The sequence below is a fragment of the Panthera pardus genome, unplaced genomic scaffold, assembly GCF_024362965.1.
Source record: "Panthera pardus isolate Hobbes unplaced genomic scaffold, ASM2436296v1 HiC_scaffold_20, whole genome shotgun sequence".
Taxonomy (NCBI): domain Eukaryota; kingdom Metazoa; phylum Chordata; class Mammalia; order Carnivora; family Felidae; genus Panthera; species Panthera pardus.
Window position 1 is genome coordinate 70,486,305 of NW_026526766.1, and position 20,049 is coordinate 70,506,353.

Below are 20,049 nucleotides of genomic sequence, written 5' to 3' on the forward strand. Positions count from 1 at the left end.
ATAGATGGATCTTGTTTGTTTTTTTTTATCCATTCTGATACACTATGTCTTTTGATTGGAGCATTTAGTCCATTTACATTTCGTGTTATTGAAAGATATGGGTTTAGAGTCATTGCGAATTCTGTAGGTTTCATGGTTGTAGTGATGTCTCTGGTACTTTGTGGTCCTTGCAACATTTCACTCACAGGGTCCCCCTTAGGATCTCTTGTAGGGCTGCTTTAGTGGTGATGAATTCCTTCAGTTTTTGTTTGGGAAAACCTTTATCTCTCCTTTTATTCTGAATGACAGGCTTGCTGGATAAGGGATTCTTGGCTACATATTTTTCCTGTTCATCACATTGAAGATTTCCTACCACTCCTTTCTGGCCTGCCAAGTTTCAGTAGATAGGTCTGCTACTACCCTTATGTATCTACCTTTATATGTTAAAGCCCATTTATCCCTAGCTGCTTTCAGGATTCTCTCTTTATCCTTGTATTTTGCCAGTTTCACTATGGTATGCCATGCAGGAAATCGATTCAAGTTACGTCTGAAGGGAGTTCTCTGTGCCTCTTGGATTTCAATCTGTTTCCTTACCTAGACTGGGGATGTTCTCAGCTATGATTTGTTCAAGTACACCTGCAGCCCCTTTGTCTCTCTCTTCTTCTTCTGGAATTCCTATGATGTGGATATTGTTTTGTTTGATTGAATCACTTAGTTCTCTAACTGTCCCCTCGTGATCCTGGATTTTTTTTCCTCTCTTTTTCTCAGCTTCCTCTTTTTCCATAATTTTATCTTCTAATTCACCTAGCATCCCCTCTGCCTCTTCAACTCACTCTGTGGCCACCTCCATTTTATTTTGCACCTTATTTGTAGCATTTTTTAATTCATCATGACTATGTTTTAGTTTCTTGATCTCTACAGCAATAGATTCTCTGCTGTCTTCTATGCCTTTTTTAAGCCCAGTGATTAATCTTATGACTATTATTCTAAATTCTTGTTCAGTTATATTGCTTATATCTGTTTTGATCTTTAGCTGTCACTTCTTCCTGGAATTTCTTTTGAGGAGAATTCTTCCATTTCATCATTTTGGCTAGTTTTCTGTCCCTTATGGGTTTTAAAATCTTGTTATGTGCTCTGTACCTGTGAGCACTGCTATATTAAAGGGGGTGGGGTCATACACTATTCAAGGCCTGGCCCTTCAGGAGGTGTTTTTTGGATAGTGTTACTTGCTCTCTGTTGTTGTGACTTTGGTTATTTTATTTCTCTACTCGTAGTGATGTTTTGGACCCTCCACCAGGTGTGCTTTGATTTGTTCCTTGAAGTAGCCCAGGAAAGGAAAACAAATATACAAACAAACAGGAAACAAAAACACGCAAACACAGCGACAAAAAAACAAACAAAATCCAAAAGCAAAAAACCAGAAACACCAGCTACGAGTAAAGAAAAGGGTGGAGGTGGTGATGAAAGAGCACAAAGAGAAAAATGACAGGGGCGGGGAAAAAGAAAAAATAAACATTGACCAGGCAGAGAGACTCAAGGGCTTAATCCAGAGAGAGAGAAAGGGAAATAAAGAAGGGGGGGGGGGGCGGGGGAGAAACGAAGATAAAGTTACCCAGACAGAGAAGCTATACAGCTTGATTATTCCAGAGAGAGAGAGAAAGGAAAATAAATGAAGGAGGTGTAGAACATGTATCAAGGGAATGGATTAAATATGTCTGCTTAAACAAACCAACAACCAGGGTAACCAGCCTAGAGGAGGGAAGAGATAAGAAGGAGAAAAGAAGGAAGAATATATCTAAATAACAAAAATCGTCCTAGAATTAATCCAGCCAATGCAGCAGAGCTGACCTGGAGGAGGGGTCCGTCTAGTTCCACAGAGTCTATCCTGCTCCAGTAGATAAGCAGTTACCCGGAGTGGAGGGGTGTGGTTTGGTGTAGGCGTCCCGCCTCCACTGTGGGCCCTGCTGACCAATCCCTGAGGCCCTGCCTTGATGATGGTGGGGAGAAAAATGGTGAACCCTCAGTTTCTTCTCCATGGACCTGGTGGACTCCGTTGGAGTTGGCCTCACTGTGCGGCAGAAGCAGCCAGGGCGGTCTTTCTCTGCAGACTCCCTTGCCCCATGCCTGGCTGGGATTTAAACTCCCGCTCTGTGCACCCCAGCACTGGAGAAGCGCCTCGGTATGCTGGTGATAGGTGGTCCCAGCTGCTTTTGTCCTGTGCCGCAGCACTGCAGGGAGGGGACCGCTTTCTCCTACTGCAGACTAGCCACCAAGCCTGGGGGTGGCGGACGCAGCCAGCCTTTGTCCTGCCCCACAGCACTCCAGGGAGGGGATCATTTTCTCCCGCTGCGACTGCGCCCCTGACCTACCACGGAACCCCGGGGTGGCTCCCCTCCTCCCTAGATGTGCAAACAGGGCAGCCGGCCCCAGTCTGAAGACAGGCCCGCAGTTAGAGATGGGATCCCTCTCCATCCCAGTCCGAGGTTTTTTTCTCTTGTCCAGATACAGTCCTATGCTTCCCCAGCCACTCTTTCTCTTTCCTTTGTCTCTCCCCGAAGGGGATCCCTCCCTTCCGTGCCTGTGCGGCCCATTTTATCTCCCCCAGTTCACAATCGCCCACCTATAGCCCGTCAAGGTTGTTCCGTCGTCTCCCTTTTAGACTCTGTCTCTTTTCCTCCCAGACTCTCCAGGGTTCAAAGTCCTAGGCTTCAGCCAGTCTTTGAGAGACACAGGAAATAAAGATCCCTCTACTTCTCCACCATGTTGGCCACCCTTCAGCATCCTAATTTTAGATGAGGAAAGAAACCCAGATAAGGGCTCATTGTTTTACTAGTTATTCAGCCTTTTGACTGGGAGGCATTTTAGTGGTTCCAGACTCCCTTGGCTCAAATCTCCGATCTTCTGTTTAGTATGACACTGGAAAAACTAACCTCTTTGCCTGTCTCCTCCCTGGGAAAATGGGGGGGGGGGGGGGGAATGGGGATTACAGTACCTGTCTCCTAGGATTGTTGTAAAAATTAACATAAGGGTGGCACAGGGCATATGGTTAATTCTGATTTTCATTATACAAATTTAAAAACTGTCTTAATCCTCTATTTGTTGTGTCTAGAACATAAAAATCACTTGTTTTTTTATACTCTGGGGTTTTTTTCCCCCCATTTTTAAAAAAACTCTTTTTAAACTGAAATCTAGTTGACACACAATGTGACATTAATTTCAAATGTACAACATGGTGATTTGACAAATTTATACATACTATGCTCACCTGTAAATGTAGCTACTATCTGTCACTGTGCAACACCATTACAATACCCCTGATTATCTTCCCTATGCTGTACCTTTTATCCTTGCAGCTTATTCCGTAACTGGAAACTTCTCACTTCCCTTCACCCATTTTGCCCATCCATCACCCCCTCCCCCCCCTCCTCTGGCAACCATCAGTTCTCTGCATTTATAGGTCTGATTGTTTATTCAGTTTGGGTTTTTAGATTCCACATATAAGTGAAATCATGTCATTGCCTTACTCCATTTTGCCTAATACTCTAGCTCCATTCATGTTGTAAATGGCAAGAACTCATTCTTTATAATATTCCATATATGTGTATATATGCGTGCATGTACATATGGTGTTTATGTGTGTGTGTGTGTTTATTATCTTTATCCAGTCATCTATCACTGAATATTTGGGTTGTTTCCCTGTCTTGGCTATTATGAATAATGCTGCAGTAAACCTACAAGTGTGTTTATCTTTTTAGTGTTTTCCTTTTTTTTTTTACCCCCAGTAGAATTACTGGATTGTTCACTACTTTAAATTTTTTGAGGAAACTCCACAGTTTTCCATGGTAGCTGCACCAGTTTACATTCCCACCCACAGTGCACCGGGCCCCTTTTTCTCCACATCCTTGTCAACACGTGTTACTATCTTTTTGACTCTGGCCATTCTGATCCATGTGAAGTGATACCTCATTGTGGTTTTGATTTGCTTTTCCCTGATGATGTTGAGCATCTTCTTGCGTGTCTGTGGGCCATCTGTATGCCTTCTTTGGAAAAGTGTCTCTTCAGATTCTCTGCCCATTTTTAAAATCAGATTATTACTTTGGTGTTGAGTTGTAGTTCTTTAGATCAACCCCCTATCGGGTAGGTCATTTGCAGTTATCTTCCCCCATTCAGGTTATTGCCTTTTGTTGATGGTTTCCTTCTCTGTGCAAAAGCTTTTCGGTTTGGGGTAGTCCCAGGTTCATTTTTGCTTTTCTTTTCCCCTGCCTGAGGAGATGCATTAGAAAAATGTGGCTAGGGCTGATGTCAGAGTACTAGGGCATTTTACACTTTCGAGTTTCTCACAGTCGGGTCTTTAGTCCACTTAGGTTTGTATACGGTGTAAGAAAGTGGTCCAGTTTCATCTCTGGCATGTAGCTGCCCAATTTTCCCACTACCATTGATTGGAGACCATCTTCTCTCCATTGTATACTATGGTGTCTTTTGCCACAGGCTGACCACTAGGCTCTCTATTCTGTAGCACTCATCTATGAAACCCTTAATGTTCTTGCCTTTCATTAAAGACTCATGACTTCAACACTCTTTACCACTTAGGTAAGTATGTCTATCAGGCCTATAAAACCAGTCTCTTAAGATACTTGGAGGGAATCAAAGTTCCCATGGAAATGTTTGCAGAACTCCCTTGTGAGGCAACCACGAAGTTCTGCTAACTGATAGAACATGACTCAGTTACCACTAGCAAAACAGCAGCTCACTGTAACTTTCGAGACAGGAATCTCAAAACCAGAGAAATTCCTTCCTGGATGGACCTCAATTTTGGTCACGAGGATCAGAGGGGATTTGCCTGCTAGAAAAGAGAATACGATTTTCTCTGTTCATAGGAGTCAAACAATTTTAACATAGTACTCTATTACCTGCATTGCCCCCAACAAGATTTTTAACCTTAATCAATAGCCTAGGGCATCTTGGGTGACTCAGTTAAGTGTGCAACTCTTGATTTTGGCTCAGGTCATGATCTCACAGTTCCCAGGTTTGAGCCCCATGTCGGGCTGTGCCGACAGTGAGGAGCCTGCTTAGGATTCTGTCTCCCTCTCTTTCTGCCCCTTTCCTGTGCTCACTTGCTCTCAAAATAAATAAACTTCAGGTGCCTCTTCTGCTGTCCCTTAAAAAACAAAAAACAAAATCAATGGCCACCAAGGTCACTAAGAAGTTACCACCTAATGGCCACATTTCACCTATTTGAAAGGTATTCAAAGACACCAGACAGTTTTAAAAAGGGTAGAATTAATATTTTATTGTCACTTATAATCAGATGGCAGTTGGGTATATAGTCTTCACACTTGATCTTTCCTTTTTTGTAAATAAAAAAAATTACAAGTTTTCAAGAGCCAATGGCTGGTTATGTTTTCAGAAAACATAATTAGATTAATTCATTGATGGTAGCTTCAAGTTTTTCCTTATTAGCTCCAGAAAATTCACCCACCTGTTAAGAGAATATTGAATTGCAGTTAGATGTAGCACCGTAACCTTGTTTTGTGACTAAGCTATTACAGAATGGGGAAAGGAGGGGGAGAGCAGAGGGAGCGGGAGTATCATCTTACTTGAAAGACTGGTCGTTATCCAGAGATACATACATTTTAAGTTAAGAAACAAACACAAACTAAGGGGGGAATAAAAGCCCTGAAGGCTGAGGTACAATTTCTTACGCAAATCTCTCTCAAAGATAAATGTACTTTATAAATATGAAGCACGAATCATGGTGGATCTTCTAACAAAGATCAATTTTCAATTAGATGTCCCAGTATGTACTGAAATCACTGAAGAATAACCTATTTACATATTCTTAAGAGTAGACAATGGGGACAGGATTCCCAATGTGAAGGAATAAGTCCCTTCAGTGTCTTAATTTACACCGTGTTTTCCTATTGTCCAGCTGGATTTAAGGTCAAATGTACCTACCTTCTGTCCCTTTTTAAAAAACTGGAAGGTTGGCATGCATTTGACTTCACACTCTGAAGCAACATCCTGTGTGGGGCAGGGAGAGGATGAAAACAAGACTGAGTATTAAGCTCTGGCCTAAGTAATCCCAGATGTTCCCCCCCTGCCCCCCCACCCCCGTTATACACCTCATTTAAGCATATGAAGAACGACAGAATGAATGTAATGGCAGCACAAAACCCAAACTCGTTATAGTCTCAATGAAAATTAACATGTACTCTCCTCTTTGAGGGCCACCAATAAGCAGAATGCTACTGGCCTCAGATATATACAGTGACCCAGTGAGCTGTTTAATCCAATTCTATCTCGGCTAGTTCAAGTATAAAGAAGCAGTAACAAATTCTGCTGTACGTATGTATACTCAGGATTTTAATCTTAACTATTCCTCAGAATCAGCACTTGCCTTCTTTGCTCCTAAGTTTTCCGAGTCTTTATTATGGGAATAGAGTCCAAACATGAAGGTCATAAAGACTAAAACCCAGCGTTAGCAAGAGGAACAACAATTCACTTGCCCAAGAATTGTTCAAGAACAAAGTCCTATAACCCAAAGGCAAAGTTCCACACTGGTTTTTTTCTGCTTTTAATTAAACATTGACTTGTAGATTCTCAAACTTGGCTGCGTATCAAGAAACAGAGGTCCCTGGAGTATCAAACGTTCCTTAATTCTGTTACAGGAACACTAAATGAGAACCTCTAACACCCCCCCTACCCCCACCATACCTTTTTCACACAGGGTTTGGAGGGAAATGCCTCAGGAAATGGTTGGGTTTGGACAAGCGTTCAGGTGAAAAGATCCATTAGGGATTGAAAATATCAGCATGGTCCTCAAGAGGCTTGGGAAAGAAATGTAGAACCACACAGCAGCTAAGGAGCAAAAAGCAGTGAAGGACAGCAACCAAGGAGGCTGAACTCTGAGAACCAGATTTCAGAAACCAAACAGTTTACAGAGGAAAGAAAGGCATCACGGTGACTTCTAATATACAATTTGGGAGGGCACAGGACTATAAAAATGGAGTGATCTCTCTGAGCCACTGGTAATGGCAGTATGCCAGCTTATTAATTTGACCTCTTCCTCTGAGACTGGAAAGAAAAGTGTGGTTTTACAGCTTTATAAATTTGCATTGTTGGTAGCCTGGGCAGGAAGGGTAGTGGATAATACTGTCGGAGTTCCTTTTGGATATCCTTGACTCTTCCTCTAAATGCTGGCTAACACAGAGGCACAAGGACAGTAATGACTGGAGTAAAAATGGCTAACAGGTTCTGAACGCCTAGGGAAACTACTAAGAACATGCGATAAGACCACCACATAAAATTCCAATAATTCCCTTGTAGCAAGAGCATCCAAGATTGAAAACGTGGTGAAGAGTTGACAGGAAGACAATGAACTGCCCATGTCAAGGTTCTGGAGGAGTACTCAGAAAATCAGAAGATGGTAAGTTAGGCTGGGGGGCTGACTTAGGTAAAAGACCGAAAACTGGTCATCTGAGGGGCTGAATCTGATCCAGATACACTGCTTGGCTCATGCAAGAGCTTAAGAACAAATCTTTGCATTGGCTGCCCACTAGCAGATCCTTCTCACACTGGAGTATCTGGGAACACTGGGCTCATCCCTCACAGCACTGGGGAGAGCAGCTGTTTGGTATAGCCCCTTCCCTCTCTTACACACACGGAAGCCATCGGTTGGACACCACCTTTCATCCAGGCGGTTGGCAAAAGGCTCAAAGTAAAAGGGTGTTTGTGTTATATTCATGGTAGAAGGGCAGCAGCCTGGAAAGGATAAGCCACCCTCTTCCCCACTTATTTTTCCTTTCTTAATGTTTTACTTACCTTTTGAGAGAGCACAAGTGGAGGCAGAGAGAGGGGGACCGAGGATCCAAAGCAGGCTCTTCACTGGTAACAGTGAGCCTGATGTGGGGCTCAAACTCAGGAACCACGAGATCATGGCCTGAGCCAAAGCTGGATGCTCAACTTGGACGTTCAACCTACTGAGCCATCCAGGTGCACTGCCCCCCGCCCCCTCCACTTCTAATTAGAAACTCACCGGGGGAGTGAGCTGCATCACACACAAAGGCAGGTAAAACAGGGCTGGCCAGTCGTCATAACTTTCTGCTGAGAAAGCTTTATCAGCAGAAAATACAGGGTCTCGTCTCATTCAATGGATGTGACAGTCTAATCGATGTTCTCAGGATTCTGGATGTCTTCTGCCTCAACTAGCCAGAGACCAGCGTTCCTGCGTTGGTACAACTGCTGAATTTACAATAAAATAAATCCTGAGGCACCTGAGTGGCTCAGTAGGTCAAGCTTCCATTCTCGATTCTGGCTCAAGTCATGATCTCATGGTTGATGGGATCAAGCCCCAAGTTGGGCTCTGTGCTGACAGTGCAGAGCCTGCTTGGGACTCTCTCAATAAGAGACTTATTAAACAAGGGACTTATAAAAAACTAAATCCCCAAACTGGAAAATAGACGAATACTCAGAAGTGGTGCCAAGGCTCTGTGATAGCATTCAAAAAATCCTGGGGCATCTGCATGGCTCAGTCCATTAAATGTCTGACGCTTGATTTGGGCTCAGGTCACCATCTCATGGTTTATGAGCTCAAGCCTGCTTGGAATTCTCTCTCCTCTCAAAATAAGATGAACAAGATGTATTTTTTAAATTTTAAAAATTGCACTCAAATCTTTAACTAAAACTTTACCATGTAAAGCATTTAGAATTTGCTTTCATTAGGTGTGAAGGTGGTTTTGTTTTGCTTTGTTTATGGTATGGAATCCTAGGTCGCCTTGATTCCCAAAAGTGAGGCTTTGTTATTTCCAATTTCTGTATATCCTTGTGACTAAATCCTCAGACACATCTTAGGGCAAAAACCTTAAAGTGAAACTGATGGGCCTAGGAAGATCATTTTCATTTTATAGAAGTATAACCTACATTCAAGGCAAAAAATTGGAAGAAGGAAACCAGTCCTAATCTGTACAAGCCACCATAAACATCTCACTAGTGTACCTAAATGCTTTTCTTTATAAAACCTATCCTGCGTGCACGGTAACACACCTGTATACTCAGTATAATATATACATACAGTGGACTTTTCCCCGTGAAAAAGTACACAATCATTTTTTATGGCCTAATAGCAGCTGCTGTATGGAGGTATCATCACTGGAACTAGTCCACTGGTCAATAAGTAAAAGGCTTTGATTTTTGCTTAATGTAAACACTTGCATCTTCCTATGCAAATATCTACATCCTGGGTCAATCACCACCCCTGGAAGTAGAACTGCTAAGACAAAGAACATGTTTTTGAATAGGCTTGAAGCCCAGTGCAGAGCCAATGTGGGGCTTGGACTCATAACTCTGAGATCAAGACCTGAGCTGAGATTAAGAGGTGGACACTTAACCAACTGAGCCACCCAGGCACCCCAAACATGCTCCTTTTCAAAGCTCTAGACACACATTCATATTGGGAGGTACTTGAGTACATATCAATTTCAGTATTTATCATGATTTTTGCCACCCAGTCTGACTTCACTTGATCAAATCCATCAGCCCTTCTCTACCCCATTCATTAAAAGTGCGAGCTTGAGCATTAAACAGCCTTCAGGTCTGTGACTGAATTTTTCCAGGCCCATTTCCTCAGTGGCAAGAGTAAGAACAGTTCTGTTCTTGAGATTATGAAAGCCAGGGCCATCAATGTGCTTAACAGCTCCATCATTTCTGGAAATATGTTCAGTATTTACTAGGATTTTTGTTTGAATGTCTTCTAGGTTAGGGGCGCTTGGGTGGCTCAGTCAGTTGAGCATCCGGCTTCAGGTCATGATCTCACGTTTCATGGGTTCGACAACTGTGCCAACAACTCAGAGCCCGGAACCTGCCTCGGATTCTGTGTCTCCTCTCTCTGCCCCTCCCCCACTTGCACTCTCTCAAAAATAAACATTAGAAAACAAATTTTAATGGAGGTAGAAATGCAACATCTTAACTCCAAACTGTTAATGATTAATACATGTTTAAATAGAGTTGATCCTATTTTTTTTTGAACTGTCTATTCTGTTCCATGCGTATACCTACCTACATTACAAGACTACATTGTTTTAATAAGGGCAGCTAATACACTGTATTTTTCCGGGGTTTTCCTTTCTCATTTCCCACAACTTCTCTCCCAATTAGTGTTTGTTTTTTAAAAATACTTTCCTGACTGTATTTTTTCAGAATGGCACACTGAGATCTAATCAGACCAACTTGGGAGTACTCCATTTTAATAATACTGAGTCACTATCCAGGAACATAGTACGCCCATCTATTAACATCTTTTATGGACTTCAGTCAAGTTTTAGTTCATAACTAGCATTTGATCTCTACTCTCTAAAGTTAGTATTTCTTTCTACTACTTGTTCTATGGACTAATTTGCCTATTCCTATAGTGACTTGAAAGGTATTCATACTTAAAAATTTAGTTACATTTGAAGCCTTAAACATTCTCGATCCTAAGTTTATCACGTTCCTCACTTAACTAGTCCACCCCCTAATGGCACCCCCAACTCCTATTTTTTGTAAACAATCTGGAATTTAAAAAAAAATTACATAAAGCAAAATTCAGTTTTTACGGGGTGTTTAAGTTCTGGGAGTTCTGACAAATGCATAGTCAGGTAACATCAAAATCAAGATACAGACCGGTTCCCTTGCTCACCTACAATCTCCTCAGCAGCCCCTTGATACTCAAGTTCTCCCCTACCCCAATCTGTTCTCCATCCCTCTGGTTTTGCCCAATCTCAGATTTGTATACGTCTTTATCAGTAAGTGTAATAAGACTACTTTTTCTCTTATTAAATTTAATTCATTGGTTTTCAGCTTAGAATTCCATACAGCCAAAGTAACTTCAAACCTGCTTTTGTCATTTCTACGAAGTCCTTCCTGGCTGTTCTAATCAAAACGGCAACATACAGCAGTTCTAAAAGGCTGCACAACCATCGGGTCTAAATTACTTTGTTTCTTGTTTTAATTTACAAAATAAGTATCCTACCCTGTACAGAGTTGGGAGTAGAGCCCAGCATTTTCAAAAGGGCTGGTACCCCTCAAAATGATTTTGAGGGCCACATGGTGTGTCCACACCTCCTGATGGTCTGTTTGAATCTATTATACCTAAAAGGTAACTTCTTCCTGCCCAAGTGCTTACAGAGTCTTCTATCTATTAAAACTGTATGTTGCTTATGCCAAAGACAGTACAAAGTACCCTAAGGCTGAAATTCAGCAGGAATTATCTGCACAAAAATTTAAACTAGTTCAGTCATTAATAATTTCACCCATTAATGACAGAATCTAATACGGAGAAATGCGACTGATGTACTTTTTATCCCTTGTCTCGATTTTACAATCGAAATGAGGGGATGCTTTTACCTAGAGCTGCAAAGCAACTGGAGGATCTACTCCCGTGACTTGGAAATTCCCCGAGGAAAAACTGGCTGATTGTTTAATGAACTGCTTTTTGACAGAACTGGCAAGGAGGGTAATTCAGAATGGCGAGGTGAGTAGGTGCTGACAGCAGTTATTATGTGTAGGTGACCAACGGGTTCTTACTCCCTAACAGATCGAGGAGGCTATTTAGATGGTAATAGTACCACAAAAGTAGTCAAAGAAAAATCCTGTACGGTGCTCAATCTTTAGAATATGGAGGCAAAGTGAAAAGTCCCCAACTTGTGAGAGGGTCACTCCAAGGTCTAGAAACGTTCAGGGTATGTACGCTAACCAGACAGAAAGGAGGAGTTCTCTCACATAGAGTCCTTGACTGCTTTGCACATCTCCTTCCCCGAGGTTTTGGACTCAGGCAGTGAGAGCACCTGTCCTCGGTTCAGCAAGGTGCAAGAGTCCACCCCGGCAGGCTCTGCTTCAACTGACCTAACCCTCCTCTTGTGCTGTAGCCCCATCACCTGCTCTATGCAGGCAACTGTCATCAGAACTCTCATGAGGATTAAGTGACCTAACTCGGGCAGAGCACCTAGCAGGTTCTTCCTATCACATAAAAACTTTGGAGAGTCGCTTGCTATCTGATAGCGCCACAGTACCAGTAAGAAATTTCTCTAGTCCCTTCCAGGTGCCATTTTCACATGCCTACAGTGATCATATAAAAAAAATAAGTCTGTAAATTAGGTTTAGATCGGGAGCTAGAATTTTTTTCCCAAGCACATGCTATCTACTGTCATTTTGTTAAAACTCTGCGACACATCAGAATAACATCATCATTTAATAAATGCATTCTACACCCACTACGCTTTACCACAGCCAAGTAAATAAGACAGGGTCTCTCATCCCAAGAAACTTATAGACACTAATGGTAAAGGACAGACAAAAGAATACACCATATAGACACTAATGGTAAAGGACAGACAAAAGAATCACCGAATGTGTGCCAGGCCCTGTTCTCGGCACCTTCTACGTATTAGGTCATGGAATCCTGACAACTACTACTTTGTGATGTTGGATAAGCACTGCCATTTTACAGAGGCTCAAACAGGCACCGCTGATAAAGGATGGAGCTGGAAAATAAGGCAGGCGACCTAAATATGGGGTCCTCCCCAATCCACTACCATAAACGCAAGGGGAAAGGAGGGGCAGAGGACATCATGGAGACACAGAGGAAAGGGAACTAACTTAGTCCAGGTATAAAAGGGGGTAAGTGGAGAAAGGTTCCCGGAGAAGATGTGAAGCATATGACTAGGAGTTTGTTAGGTATGAAAGGGAAGGATGAGCCAGGTAGATAGAGAGGACCTCACCAGTAAAGGTAGGAGTATAGAATGAGAAAAGGTGCTTAGAAAAAGCGATGTGGTGTCGACAGGTGCTTACAGGTTTGGAAAGTACTGCCACATACTTGTTTTTATAAACCTTTCAGGACCTTTACTAAACATTCCAGGTTTGCTCAATGAAAAAGCCACACTTGGAGGTTGACGGGGCAGGTGTCAAGATCCGGGCACAGAGAAGAACCAGAGCTGAAGGGAGAAGAGAGGCTGGCCTAAAGGAGAAGTCCTGCAGCCAGGCCTGGAACCCGCGTGAGCACCCTTACTGCCGTAGCATACCCTACACCCTCCTGCCCCACTGGGGCTAAGGGAAAAATGTGCATGTATCTGTAAAGAACTCCCAGGTGCTGTTCTTGAACACGAACAGGCACACTCCTAGTTCAGTGGGCTGGTTACGAGGCAAGTCATGTGCCAGGAACTCGATCTGCACCCACCCTACACCAGAGCCTCCTCTACAGTGCCGCATCTTAAATCCTGACTCTGCCACTAACTGTAACTCCATGGATCACTCCTCTGTGTTTATCCTCATCTGTAAAATGGGGATGGATAGCAGAAAGGCATCTGGAACACACCTGGGCTGAACAAGTATTTGTAATGCTAATGTAACGCTAACACAGAATGCTAAACAAGTATTTGTAAAGTTAATTTCCCCTAAATTACACTTGGCTCTCTATCAAGCACCTTGGTGTCTGTTCTTTCAAACATTTGGGCTTTCTAATTGATTAAAATCAAGCAAGATGATTGTGACTACACTTTCTCATGTCACTAGTTCACAAAGAATCTTAAGAGCCGTCTCTCCATTTTCCAGTCTATGGATTTAGTTATAATCAAATTCAATTTCGATTTAATGAGCGTCTCAACTTTCAGAAAGGTGAGCGGTAAGGTAGAGCAGCCTCAACCATCTGTTTTTTATGCTTATTTTATGATGTGATGTACAAAGCTCCTGAGAGCTAGGATTAAGCTCATAATTGGCACGATGACTTTTTTTAGTGAGGGCTGTAGTCCCGGTATTATTTGACATGTATGAAAACAAGCCCTTCCAGTTCCAAGGAAAAAGCCAATATTCCAAATTTCCAGTCACGTACCTGACAGTCATCCACATCTACTTCAAGGAACACCACGTTGGAATACTTCTCAGAGAGGGACTGGAAAATTTAAAAAAATCCAGAAAGATTCAGAACTGGGTAATGGCAGTCACTATACTCAAGCTTCTTAAATACAAACCATGATAAAAGTAGAAACTACTAATTAAAGATCTAAAGGTTCAGACTAGAGACCAGGTAAGCACCAAGGACATACAGTTTCTCTGAATCAGATTCCTCCTAGTATAAAAGAATTTGACACGTCAAGCTCTGAGGCCTGAATTTCAAACAGGGCCTGGGTTTCAACTCCAAGAAAAGCAAAAACCATTTAAGACAGTTCTGACAGTTGTCTTCACTGGGCTACACATGCGTCAAAAGCAATTATTGAAGTCGTTACACTATTGCTTCTACACCAAAGGTTCAACAACAACAAAAAACACTCTGTCCTTTCCTGGCTTTGTGACCACCCACTCGAAACAGAATCTCTTATAAAACAGAACTGATTTCATACTCACATGAAAGAAGGGCTTGATCATTTTGCAAGGTCCACACCACGTGGCAGAGAAATCAACTACTACAAGTTTTTCCCCTGCACTGTTCAAGGCTTCCTGAAAAGCATACTAAGGAGAAAAAAAAGACACGCATAGGTTAAACAGCTTCATTTCCCAAAGCCCTGATCAAACTTGATAGAATGTGATACAAAGAACAATTCAAAGGTACTGCTTTTTAAAAATCTAAGAAGCTAAAATGAACCAAACAAACTGAAAAAAATCCTACAGAGTTGATAAGACGAAACAAGTATGATGTATATAGTTTATCTATATTCAACTGAGCAAATTAAAATAAAGACATTTGTATTACATTTCCACATCAAATCTAGGTAAATGGTAAACATTCACTAAATGGGTATCAACTCATAGAGGGTCATTTCAATTGAATAAGCCACAAAGGCACAGAATTTTGCAATGTTAAAAGCTAATACTTTATTGGGGCCCCTGGGTGCTTCAGTCAGTTAAGTGTCTGACTCTTGATCTCAGCTCAGGTCACGATTTCACAGTTATTGGGCTCTGTGCTGACAGCACAGAGCCTGCTTGGGATTCTCTCTCACTCTCTTCCTGCCCTTTCCCCACTCGTGCTCTCTCTCTCTCAGATAAATCAACTTAAAAGCTATTACTTTATTAATTAAAATGGTCTATAGTGGAACATGTCAAAAGCTTTAAAAAAAAAAAAGTCAAGGAAAAAATATCAAGGAAAATAAACCTCCTCCAAACGTTTACACTCAGGCAGTCACTGTTGACATTGGGCATATTTCCTTATACTCCCTTTAGTGGAGTTTCCAGAGATGAGATCATACTGCTTATGGTTGATGTCTGCCCTTTATCTCAAAACTCTGCTCTTACTGGTGACCAAATAATAGTTTTAGTTCTTCACGCAAAGAAGTTTCCTTAAATGTTTTTTTGCATTAGAAATGTCAAATAAAATTCCAGCAGTGAGACATGATCAAGAAATCCCTTACCACCCATCTCCCTGAGTCATTTACCAATGGTTTTGATATTGTAACCCTAGGAACCTAACCTTGGAGTTAACAAGGGGCTGCTTTTTTAATCACAATTTAATCAGTGCTTACCGAAACTGGGGCAACAAAGAGAAACCAAAACATAAACATCTGTATCTGAAGTCTAGGTTTTCTTCAAGGGAAAAATGCTGGTCACATTGGTTTAATGAAAAACTAACGTTCCCCTCCCTTGAAAGCTAAGAATCATATCAGATCTGATCCACTAAAGGAAAGTAAATACCATTTAAAAAAAAAAAAATCTAAAGTGAATTCCTCTGCAGTACAGTTACTTTTCTATATTTCTAATTTCCAACTCCTGTTTTTTGGTGAAGCAATTCACAAGTGGCATTCCCATGTCATGACTTCTATAACCTTTTCAGTTATTCAGGTACAAACTCTCACCCCACCTTCAGGGTGTGGGGAGATATTAGGTGTGTGTGAGGGGATGGGGAGAGAGAACAAATTAGAATTATAGAAATCATTTTTCCAAACCATCACCATGTTTTCCAGATGAATTTAATGCAAAGCCTTCACTAACATGATTTTTTAAAAGGTCAAACTAGCCATTCTACTGCAAGAACCAGGTTAGACAGGAAAAAAGTCAATGAATGATAACGTCCAATCAGATGAATGCACTGTTTTGTGAACATGGTTGGCTCCCAGTAAATACCTGAGATTACTTTCAACACAAAATATTATTCAAACACTCTCAAAGGTTCCCTCAAACCTTCTGATTTGCTGAATCAAATTCTAGCAAAACTACGTAAAATTCTGGAAAAAAAAAAAACAAAAACAAACAAACCATGCAACAATAACTTTTGGCTTAACTGAAGAGTTACAGAGCCAGGTATGTGTAGAGGTCACAACAAATTGTCTTCTGATACTTAAGTTGGTCTTAAAGAGACATCAATTGGAAAACGATTCAAGATTATCTCACGAGGTCTAACTCCCAGAAATTAACTATGAGGATAAATAAAGGTCCCCATCACGGACATAAATACTCAGAAAACAAAACAATGTATTTGGGGTAGATAAGAACAGATTCTAGGATTTCTTTTCCTAAACATACCCATTCTGAAGGTAATTAACAAGCATGAACGCTCATGTATAGAAGGTAGGCGTTCAATAAATGGCCGATGCTATTCTTAAAAAACAACACACAACTGGGTTGATTTCTTTCTCATCACACATTTACAGTCCACTTATATCTAAAATAGATCCCAGTGACTCTAAACTATCACACTTCAGAAAGAGAGGTCTTGGATGGCCAATGGCACCAACTTTAGCCCATCAGGATGGAAATCTAAGGTGTGTTCAATATTTACTAGTAACATTCAAATGAGTTTAACTTTTGATTAATGCCTCTGGGTCATAATTTTGAAGGTCAACTGATTATCAGGGTCTTTAGGCCCCAGGCTGTAGTCCTTTCTTGTGTAACCAATCTCCAGTCACCTTTGTACATGTCTTCCATTAATGAGGGGAGGAGGGTGCCAAAACTATGACAGCTAAAATGGGGAAAGACTGAAAGGTGTGTTCTAGGAATTAATCGATTTTGTTTGCAGTGTATGGGGATTCTGAGACAACTACTATAAGCCACTCAAAGTCCTACTCTTTTAATGGGTTCTCACCTCTTAGGTTATACTGATGACATGGCCAGACCCTGGAGAACAACCCGTGAACTGATATTTGTCACTCAGTAGGTACTGAATAAAAATAGGAGGAACAAAACTCAATGACCTTTCCAACAAATGAGAGGGCTGCTAATTTTAATCTAAAAATTCACACAATAATAAAAAGGATGCCATTAGGAAAAAAAAAATTAAGGACAAGCAGATAATGAACTATAATCAATCAACATATATATAGGGAAAAGTTCAGCATCACTAAAATAAGATACAAGACCATTTTTCTTATTAATGATTTGGTCAAAGTTAGGGGGGAAATGTCACTGTTGATGGGGGTGGAGTAAAAGCACTGTCCTGTGTGGTTTGGGCATTTACAAACCTGAAATAAAAGGTTCATGTCCCTTGACCCAATCGCTGCACTGGAGACCCTAAAAACTGCCTGAATGTCCAGCAATGTGTTCAGATACTCAAATGATTACAAAAACTTCTAACTACCTGAGAAGGGCTCAGGCTAAACTTGGGGGGCGGGGGGGGGACGGGTAGGGAGAGGCTCAGAAAACAGGATACATAAAATAATCTCAACTACTTTGCAGGTGTTTCTAGGAAACAGAAGATCTGTCTCTGGCCAAAATTTCTACAATGACCATATACGTTTCCTGATTATAAAGTAACAAAAAGGGACCATTACAGAGAAACTTCCATTTTCGAAGCCACCCCAGCACCTCTGAGGTCCAGACACTGAAGGCGGGCGAGGGCTTGGGATGGGAGGTACCGCAGGGTAAACGCTTTGGAGGGGTTTTCCACTGTTCGAGCAACATCAATGTTCTCCCACTCACTTTTTTGACTGCATTTAACAAACACTTCTTGAGTGGCTACGGCATACCAACCAGACGCTATGTCAGGCTCAGAGTTTCCTGAGCAGCAGGGCATTAGGCTCGCAATAACTCTCGATGATGGAACACTATCCTGGACATTCCTAATAGGGCAGAACCACCACCTGGCGCGCCCGCCTCGGGGGCACTCCTGGCTGCAGCGAAAACCCCCGACCGTGGGTGAATCACGGATGGGCAGGGCAGAGGAGGCCCCTGGGCCCAGTCTTGGGGACTGAGTCATTCCAAAGCCAGGGCTGCCGGAAACACGCCCAGCGCCGCAAGAGGAGGAGTCCCGAGGGCGCGGCCCCGGCCTCACTTCCTTACGGCCACCTGGGCCCCTCGGGCCTAGAGGCCGGACTCGTACTTGCGAGGGGGCTCCAGACCGGAGCCGCCCCCTGGCGTGGAGACAGCACTCGCCAAATCTGGGGCCGGGCAGCGATGGAGGCGCCCGGGGTCTTCGGCCAGGATACGCTCCCAGGGGAGTTCACGCTGCCCGCCCAACGTGGGTGATCACGCCGCCCACCGGGGAGGGAGTGGCGGCCCGCAACCCCGCGCCTCCTTCAAGGGGCCCTCCATCTCTTTGCCCGGCCCGTATCCAGAGACGGACCGGGTCCAAGGGCAGACTTCATCCCCTCAACAGGGGCTTTCCGACCACGGGGGTGCAGGAGGCGCCGTGGGGGGACGCCTGGCGCACCGGACACAGGCAGCGGGCACCCGGAGCACGCCATCCAGAGCGCCCTCGCCCCTCTCCTCCCTTCCTCCGGGGCGTGCTCGGCCGCCTCGGGCGCGCCCAGGCCCGGGCTTCCCGCAGTCTCAGGCCGGACCGTCGCGTCCCCTTCCCCCAGGCTGCGGAGGGGCGCCTGCCCACCTCTCGCCCTCGCCCTCCCTGGCTACGGAGGCTGCGCGTCGCGTCCTGGCCTTCCCCGGGAAGCGCGTACCTTGCTCTCGATCTGCTTCACCATCTTGGCGGCTGGGGTCTGACAAGCGACTGTACAGACCGATGAAAGCGGATCGTAAACGCCGGACAGAGCTCGCAGAGGGCTCGGCCCGCCTTCCCTTTATAGCAACTGGGGCGGGGCGGTCGGGCGCGCGCGGCGTGCGTGTTGCGGGGGCGCGCCCGCTCGGGCCTCCCGCGCCCGCCCAGGCGCCCAGGCCAGGCCCCGCCTCCCGGAACCGTCGGGACGTCCGCTAGGGGCGGGGCCTCCCCGGGGGCGGGGCCGGCGCGGGCGCTGGGCGGGGCCCCAGGGAGTGCCCTGGACTCAAAGCCGGTGGCCCCGCCCGCCCGTCCGCACCCCAGCTGGGATCCGGGATCTGTCCGGGCGGCCGAGCGGCTTACGGGACGCGCACACTGTGCACGAGGGGGTGGGCAGGCGGGGACGCGGACGGCCACCCCCCCAGAGCCACAGGGCCACCTGGGAAGGGGTCAGCCGGCCTTAACCAAACGCCCCTGGGTTTGTGAAGGGGCCGCTTAGGCAGAGGTGGATTCCTCGAAAAGTCCCGCTATGCTCCCGCCCTCCAGCCCCGCAAACCCCACAAAGTGCTGAGTAACGCTGACCAGGAAGTATCTCTGCGCCCTCCTTTCTGGAGCTTATCGCGATGGTTTTCTTCTCTTCCTTTCTTCTTCTTTTACTTTCACCCTTGAAAACGCTGCTCCAGCGTGACACTGCAGTTTGGGGTGGTAAAGACTGCCGGGAACAGGCCGGGCTCTTGACGAGCAGACAGATGCAGGCGGTGTTCTTGGCGTCTAGAGGGATGCAGGTGTGACCATGAGCTCCTCCCGACCTACCCGAGCCCCAGTGTTACTTTATGTAAAATGGGAACCATGAATAGTCTCTAACTCAGAGTGGTGGTGTTTTGAAAATTAAATAAAGTGCTTGGAAAGTGATTAAGACAAGTGCTTGGCACGGAGTAGGCACTCAATAAATAGTTATAATTAAAGCCGTTGTGAGTACTAATTAGGCTTGCTTGGTGTCATGGAGCGGGGCATGCTGATCTTGGCGATCTTATATTTATAATGGCGCCAGCACACACGTTTGTGTGAGTTTTTTTCTACCCGTGGTAGAACCTGGAAGAGAGAAGTGGGTCGTTTGTGTTGATCCAGGGATGCATTTGCAGGTTGGGTCTGGCAGCAGTGGAGTTGTGTTAGCAGGCATTGTAAAGCCG

The 20,049-nt window shown here is 44.0% G+C and overlaps 1 protein-coding gene and 1 long non-coding RNA gene across 2 annotated transcripts; one reads left to right on the forward strand and one right to left on the reverse strand.

Moving 5' to 3' along the window:
• Nucleotides 1–5,242: 5,242 nt before the first annotated feature.
• TXN (thioredoxin) lies at nt 5,243–19,022 on the reverse strand. The gene is made up of 5 exons (XM_019454230.2): nt 18,825–19,022; nt 14,350–14,454; nt 13,838–13,897; nt 5,935–6,000; nt 5,243–5,458 (listed from the first exon to the last, which is right to left on the reverse strand). Exons 1-5 carry the CDS (start codon nt 18,846–18,848, stop codon nt 5,396–5,398), a joined length of 318 nt encoding a protein of 105 aa, XP_019309775.1. The 5' UTR covers nt 18,849–19,022; the 3' UTR covers nt 5,243–5,395.
• On the forward strand, nt 6,275–13,432 carry LOC109269987 (uncharacterized). Its single transcript, XR_008424303.1, has 2 exons — nt 6,275–11,485; nt 12,869–13,432. It is a non-coding gene; the product is annotated as an uncharacterized LOC109269987 (long non-coding RNA).
• Nucleotides 19,023–20,049: the final 1,027 nt, after the last annotated feature.